Genomic DNA, 7,484 nt, shown 5'->3' with positions numbered 1-7,484 from the left:
AAATCAAAAAAATTAGTTTCAAAAACTTCTAAAATAAATGCACATGCATACAAAGATTCAGGATAAAAAAAACCTTGAATTGCGAGCTGCGCGAAAAAACATGGGCTTTGAGGATGAACAGTACATATATGTTAAAAAGTCACGGGTTTGTTTTCCTTTTGTGTAGCTCTCATTTTAACGTATTTAGACCTGAAAATTTACACACATGTACATTATGTCTCTATGTATATGTGGGTTTTTTTCAGAATTTTTGAAAAATGAAAAGTTTGAATTTGAAGTTTTCAAATTAAGGCCTCCATGAAGCTGAGCCTCCAGTTGGCATTTTCAAGTTTACTCCCCTGAACAAAACCCATGGTTCACCTAACGGTTTATAAAAATAACTTTCTTTTCTTTTCTTATTCATGCACGTGGAGTTCTTGAGTTTTCTCAATCTTATTTTCTTGTAGGCCCTAAGTGGAGTTGTAGGGCATTTCGTAATGGTATTTTGTAAACGTAGAAAGTCATTTTGGCTAGGCATACTCACACTACGTGGCAAACATGGAAAAAAATCAAACTTGATGAGGGAAAACTAGGCATAGGCACAACGGATAGCGATTTCCGGAGTCAATAGCACACACTAAATGCCCCACTTCTCCACTTTCCTCTTCTGCCGCACGTTCGCACGAGCAAGCGCAAGAGGCATGGAGATGAGTAAGCATTTTAACATGGCTGACAAGATATCAAGGATAACAACAGCCACTCTAACGAAGAGTGAAAGAGGCACTTCTATCTGGTAAACAGAAGAACAGAGAGAATGCAAGAGGACACACAGAAAGGAACCTGGCTTTCTAGTCCCATATGACCTGCTGCTAACAGCACTAGTTCTATAACTCTCCCCCTAAATAAACCACCTAAAGAATGGAAAACGGCCACCGGAGACCCATCCTTTAGTATGTACAATGTCAACTTCGCACAGACGGTATAACTAGTCTAACTTTCTGATGATTAAGATTATGTCCAGTAACCAACGCCGACTTCAGTTCCACAGGATCGCCATCACCACATACCAACAGCTAGATTGAAAAAAATTCCATTGATATTCCCCAGCACCCTTCATGGGATATACATTCCACCTAAATAGAAAGACTGGTCAGCACAGTAAACCCAATTCTTGTTTGTAGCAATAATGCAGTCATCAGATGGAAGCTTACCTGCCCTAACAATCGGCAGCATTTGCTCCGGGCACTCGGGTAACCAATGTAATAAAGTTGAAAGCTCATCATTGCCACTCCCGACAAGTACCACACCTCCAATTGGCACTGTCACCAGGCTGTCCACTTTCCTGCCAGGGTGAGCACTGATGGTGTACACGCAGGCCACAGGAAGAACATTTGAGATCAGGTGGCTGTTGAGGATCCTTGCACTTGTGGCACACTAACTCGCCAATGGATGGATCATTTGCTGGGAAGTGCATATTTGAAGACTCTTCTTCTACCATGAAAGTCAATTCATCAAAACTAGCCCCTTGCTGATCAAAGCTTCCTGCAAAGTTACCATCATCTTGCAGACCAGTAGACATCCCGAATGTGTTATCAAACTGTGTATCATCAGCTTCGAGCAACTCTGTGAACGAGAAATAGGTCTGTGGTTCATATTCCTCAGCCACAATGCTGCCACCGCTAGTGTCATTCCACTGGGAATTAGTGCCCTGATCAGGACCAACAGCATATCCGTTTCCTTGGGTAAAATCCCACCCCAATAGCTCCGAAGCGTCCACACCATCAGCCTCTGACATGGAAAATTCATTCATATGACTGAAATTAATGTTTGCATCCCCTGGAGTTTGGTTCTGAACATAATACCCATTCACTGATGTTCCAGCTTGATCAAGGTATTCAGAATTCTTAACTTGTGCCCTTCTTATGGACAACTTCTGATTACTTCCTGGCACAAGGCTTCCCATGTTCATTGACAAATCAGCATTCATTGACTCCTCCCCAATCGGTTCAACTATTCCATATGAAGCAAGCAGTGGATCTTGAACTGCTATAGCAAAAGTCTCCTCACCAGAGAGCATAGTTGATTGTGATGACATAGTAGCTGTTTGTTCACTGACTTCTGGTTCAGGTTCCCTATAATCATCTGAATGAGGGCATTGTGGTATGGCTCTCCTTCGGCATCTACAGCATCGGTATTGAACCACTTCAGTTATTCTTTCTTCCTCAAGCTGCAAGGCATCACCATGAAACCACTCTGTATGCAGGAGGATACCAAGATGTTAAAAGAAAATAAAAGATAATCCTAAAAAGCAACAATAATGAGAAACATACTTACTTTGGCACCTCTCACAGCGGACATACATGAAATCTGGACTGTAAGGTTTGTTACAGAGACAGCAGGCTGGTTTTATTGAAGAACCTATACCATCCTTGCTTTTTAGGATTACATCATTGGCCCTGAAATCTTCTCCACCAGTGTCATTCTTATGTTTCCTCCAAACAAGACCAAAGTATGTGATAACCTGAACTTTTTTAGGTTTTTTTGGCTTTTCTGTCTTCGGTTTTTTAGTTTTAGCCTTAGGCTGAACCTGCACCCCTGCAATATTTTGAGTTGCCACATTTGTAACAGGTCCAGATTCTGTCTTTGGTATTGGCTGGGTTTCCACCTTCATTACTGTCTGGGTTTCCACCTTCGTTGGCTGAGTTTCCACCTTTGCAACTGGCTGAGCTTCAACCTTAGCCGCGACATTCATGGCTGGTTCAGAAGAATGGGCAGAACGAACCGTGAAGATTATTTTGGGAGCAGTCGCTGGCAGTTGGCCATTACTCTTTTGTTGAGACAAGGCAGAATTTGCATTTGTCTTGGTCTGGGTGAGATTACGCTTCTGAAAGCATAACTTGCACATCAAATTCGGAGCAGTATTGCCTCCTTTGCTTCCAACAGATCCTGATGTGCACTCTTTATGGCAATTGCCTGCAAAATATTGGTGGTTATCAATATTGTGACTTGGTATTGGACAGCTTAGATATTGGCTAGGTATAACCACACATGAGAGGGGGAAAAACTTTAAGAACATGCCAATAAACTGGTACATACCTTCACAAGAGCTACACTTTACGGCATCCCTACATCATCCAACAAAACACATATGAGAAGTGAAGAAAATCGGTTGCTATACAAGATTTTTTTTTGCAGTGACAAGAAAAGAATAATTGAATGAGCGCAACAGAGATGTGAAGAAGAGGACACCTGAAGGCCACATCCTTCTCACATGAGGAGCAGGTATATACATCTCCCTTGTGAAAGAGATAGAAAAAGATATCTCCGATGGTTGCCTTTACTCGTCTTTGGTAGAAATTTGTGAAACTGTTAGAGATTATGATTCCTGGACTAGGCGAGGAGCTAACCCCAGCTTTCTGCTCAAAATCCCTTACTAAATACAGTGGGACATGGATTTCAGAAAACCACAATTTGCCATTCTCATCCTGATTATCTTCTGCTTCTAAGATATTCTTGGTTACACGCACAGGAAGATGCTTCTGGTTTGAAAACTTCAGTGCATACCTTATGTTTCCATCGACTACTTTTTTATCACAAACCACTGCGTTTCTGAAAGCAGAATGGTCAGCATCAGAACTTTTTCCATCTGAAGGAATTTGGTCTGGAGGGATGAATTCCTTCCATTTTATATGAGCGTCAAGGTATCTAACCTGAGATGTATATATATATATATATATTAGGATCATTGTTAATTTAAGTCAGAGTAACTCTTTTAAACATTAGGAATCATGTTCAAGATGCTAACCTGCAGAGCAAGTTGAGATGAATTATGGCTTAACCCAACACATGCTCGCCAAGCAAATTGTCGAGTTCGTCTTGGAAAATTGGAAGTTTCATGATAAGATAGACCTGCTATCTTTCTTTTACCACCTATTGAGCAACATAACATGTCAATTTATTCTTACCCTCAATGCAAACAGAGTATGGAATGATAGTCATAACAATAGCCAAAGATGAGCAGTACCTTGACGAGCAGCTTTTCTTACGGCCGAACTTGGAAGAACCCCCTTCTGCAAAATACATTTAGAAATATTTCCTCCATTCCACCAATTCACCTCTTTCCAGCTCTTGTCATCATCAGTAACAGTAGAAGATTCAGATGCCAACAAACGTTTTCTGCCCCGCCTTCCACCAGTTCCACGTTTTTGGTATGCTGCAGAACGGGATGGTCCAGCAGATACACCAGGAGATTTCACAGGCCAATCATCCATTAGCTTCAACCAGCTTGCAGAAAATGCTATCCCACGAATATTGCTCTCCAACTGCACACGAAATGTAGCAACTTTTTATTAGATAACAAATATATTTTGTTTTCTACTGCTATTTAATGCAATAATTTCTGCAGGGCTCTCAACATTATGTTACGGCTATTATTGTGTACCCAACTTGATTCACAGAAGCAAGTGATACTAGCCCGAATGTAACAGCACTAAATATGCCATTATATTTTCCATATTATTTTATTTTGCCTAATAAAGACCTTTCCATTTAGCACTTCCGATTATCCAGCGCTGAGCCATGAAGCGCTTGACGAAATTGCCACCCACACTTTTCTGCTTTTTACTTGCGTAGTTGCGTCATATAATAACATATTCATATCAGCTTTTATTGGAATATACCTTTTAGATTGAGTTACTTTGTTTCTAGAAATATGCCTAGTTATGTTAACCCTGTATATCACCTCTATTTGCTACCATTGCAGAAACCCTCCCCCCAGTCTGCTATTGATAACCACACTTGTTCATGTCCTTTCTTCAAGACTAGCTCCCATAACCATATTTTTCTTTAGGATGGACCAAAACTTAGTAAAGTTGCAGAAAGTACAGTATCTTAGCCCTTGAATCCAACTAGAAATACAAAAATAGAAGGAGAGGCAGACTCCATCTAAATATATTATCGAGTTATCCATGCAATTTCTGCAATCTCAAACAATTGAAGAAAACCTATAAATACTCATATAAAGTATGAGTTCAAATTCAAGCTATAGATGGAAAGATTTTGTGTGGTGGATCTCGACCGACCCAAGAAAAAGAATACGAGAACAGTTCTCGTGGCATTATTACAGGAGACCGAGGTGTATATGGCATGGTGAAATCCTCCGCCCGGTTGTTATTAAGGTTAAGAGAGGTGGTTGTGTGCCTCGCGGCCCTCGCCAGTGAACGCGGAATTGCTTGGTATCACTGTAGCTGCGAGGTGGTTGGGTATTTGAAGGCTCAGTGATCTTAGGCTGGTCATAGTGGGAAGTAACTTAGACTAGTAACATGCATATGTTACTAGTCTATGTTTCTATCAGGCAAGCCTTCATTTACTTAGATGTAGACTCATTTGCATTGGGTGTGTTATGTTACAGTAACATATGTTACTAGCTAAGTTACTCCCACTATGACCAGCCTTATTGTGTATTTGAAAGCTGCGAGGTCTTGACCATCCCTTCATTGGGTCAAGGTGGGTCAAGGTCTGCAATTCAGAGTTGGTCCCTTCCCCAGAAAATACGCCTGTAATGAAGACACGATTGAAACACGTAGAGACTAAATGCTGCATTAACTATGTTTCCTGATTTTGTAAGTAACACTAGATTTTTTTTTGCAGGAAAGTAAAACTACATTCCACGTGATGACGTGACTATTAACTAGTGTGTCCCTAAATATGCACAAATAAAGTGGTAAACCAACAATTCTGTTCTTCAAAGTATTACTGACAATTATCAAGGATACTTAAAAATTAGTTTGAATCCTTGAACTCACTTCAAGCAAGAGGGGTATTATAGTTCTGCAGTTGGAAGCTTCTTGTAGCTGTTTATGCCATTGTTGTCTCTGCTGCATGTCTTGTAGGGAACCAACTAACAGGCCACGTAAACTCTCCTCCATGTTGGTCAGATAAGCAACGATGCTGGGGAAATGGCTCTCAGAACCTTTGATTACATGCATGGCACTAAAAATTCGAGCAGATCCTTTGGAAGCATTTGCAGTGGCTAAATTAAGAAAACAAGCCTTTTTATTTCCAATTGCCGAACTTTTACAGGCAAGGCACCAGCCACATCTATCTCTTGGGACTTCCATAACCTTCTTTTCAGTACATGGCCAAACAAATTGAGCGGCTGCTGAGGAAAATGCTTTCACTTGTAGAGCGCAGTCAGCAGCCATTTTCTTCCTTGGATTTGTGATGACTTGAGATGCTGCAACTTTTCCTTCATCTGATGTAAGAACAGCTAGATTAGCGGCAGCAGATGCTGCGATATTGCCATGATTGTAAAGATTCATGTAAGCCTGAGGTTTAAATGATGACAATTTAGCTGCCTTGCCACCAATCACATTTCCAAAGGGATGTTTATTTTGAGATGCAGAAGATGAGTCTGCCTTCACAGAAATGGCGCTCCCAATATCTTCTCTGGACATGGCATTATCTTTCATCCCTGAAAAGGAGGTGGACAAGTCTGTACGAATTAACGGATATGCTGGCTGTGCATGTGTTATGTTAGACAAACCAGCTACCATGGACCCATTCCGATGAGAAACTGATGATGACCCCGAGGATCCAAAAGCTCCATTGATTGGTGTAGTATGTACGTCATTCTGAGCTAAAGAAGTTTGTAGGTTGTTGTTCTCAGTACCATCTACACTAGTCACCATGTTTTGTTCCTCCAGTTGATCGGCAGAGCACACTGTAAATTGATTAGCCACAAATTTGTGCTGCACATCTACTTCAGAAAATACTGCTGTTTTACTCTCACCACCATCTTTTAAGATTGAACGGACACTTCCATCTACTGCTTCATTTGGAGTAGCACTCAGCAACGTATTGCATTGTAGAGCATAGCTTGCATCAGTATTTTTACCTAATTTTGACCTCTCGTTCTGAAATACATCTAGCAGGTGGGGCCAGTACTCTGTTATTCTCCTACATATAGATGTATATGCATCTGAAAGGGCAAGTACTTGGATGACCTTGACAACATCATACTGATTGTAATAACTTGCATAAGACTCTGCATTCGAAGATGTTCCAGTCCTGCATTATTTGACAGAATTACCATTAAAGAAAATTTAGGACAGAAATATATTTCCAGGTACAGGCCAGAGAAAAAGGCTGGTATTTATGGGGTAGCACTCAAACTACGGCTACGCACTAAAAAAATACGGATCAGGAGTCAGCTGTGAACAGGTGCAAAAGCAGAATTGACAAAGGGGAAAGACGAAACAAATGGCTGAACTACATGAGATTGAGAAGGGCATATGATAGTAGAAGACTTGCTGTCCTTAAATTAATAACTGTGGTTATCAGGTCCAATAGAATATGGTTTTCCCTACATTAATTAAGTTCCACCTAACCTTATACAGCTCACATGTTTGCCCTTATTTCAGAACCCCCCCCCCCCAAAAAAAAAACAGAAACATGTACTTCCTCCATAAACTAATATAAGAGCGTTTAGAATACTAAGTAGTGAT

At 40.7% G+C, this 7,484-nt stretch overlaps 1 protein-coding gene across 1 annotated transcript in view; it reads right to left on the bottom strand.

Moving 5' to 3' along the window:
- Positions 1 to 719: 719 nt before the first annotated feature.
- Positions 720 to 7,484, bottom strand: part of LOC123103020 (DDT domain-containing protein PTM) — a 9,862-nt gene continuing 3,097 nt past the window's right edge. Inside the window, exons 3-10 of the mRNA XM_044524507.1 lie at positions 5,784 to 7,047; positions 4,004 to 4,301; positions 3,785 to 3,909; positions 3,229 to 3,689; positions 3,076 to 3,104; positions 2,314 to 2,952; positions 1,191 to 2,232; positions 720 to 1,112 (exon numbers count right to left, since the gene is read on the bottom strand). Coding sequence (XP_044380442.1) covers positions 1,259 to 2,232; positions 2,314 to 2,952; positions 3,076 to 3,104; positions 3,229 to 3,689; positions 3,785 to 3,909; positions 4,004 to 4,301; positions 5,784 to 7,047 — 3,790 coding nt within the window. The 3' untranslated portion in view covers positions 720 to 1,112; positions 1,191 to 1,258. The remainder of the gene's footprint in view (positions 1,113 to 1,190; positions 2,233 to 2,313; positions 2,953 to 3,075; positions 3,105 to 3,228; positions 3,690 to 3,784; positions 3,910 to 4,003; positions 4,302 to 5,783; positions 7,048 to 7,484) is intronic.

Source organism: Triticum aestivum, chromosome 5A (assembly GCF_018294505.1).
Source record: "Triticum aestivum cultivar Chinese Spring chromosome 5A, IWGSC CS RefSeq v2.1, whole genome shotgun sequence".
In the NCBI taxonomy this organism is placed as follows: Eukaryota; Viridiplantae; Streptophyta; class Magnoliopsida; order Poales; family Poaceae; genus Triticum; species Triticum aestivum.
The sequence above is the reverse complement of the archived record's forward strand: the minus strand, read 5'-3'. Positions and strand labels throughout refer to the sequence as shown.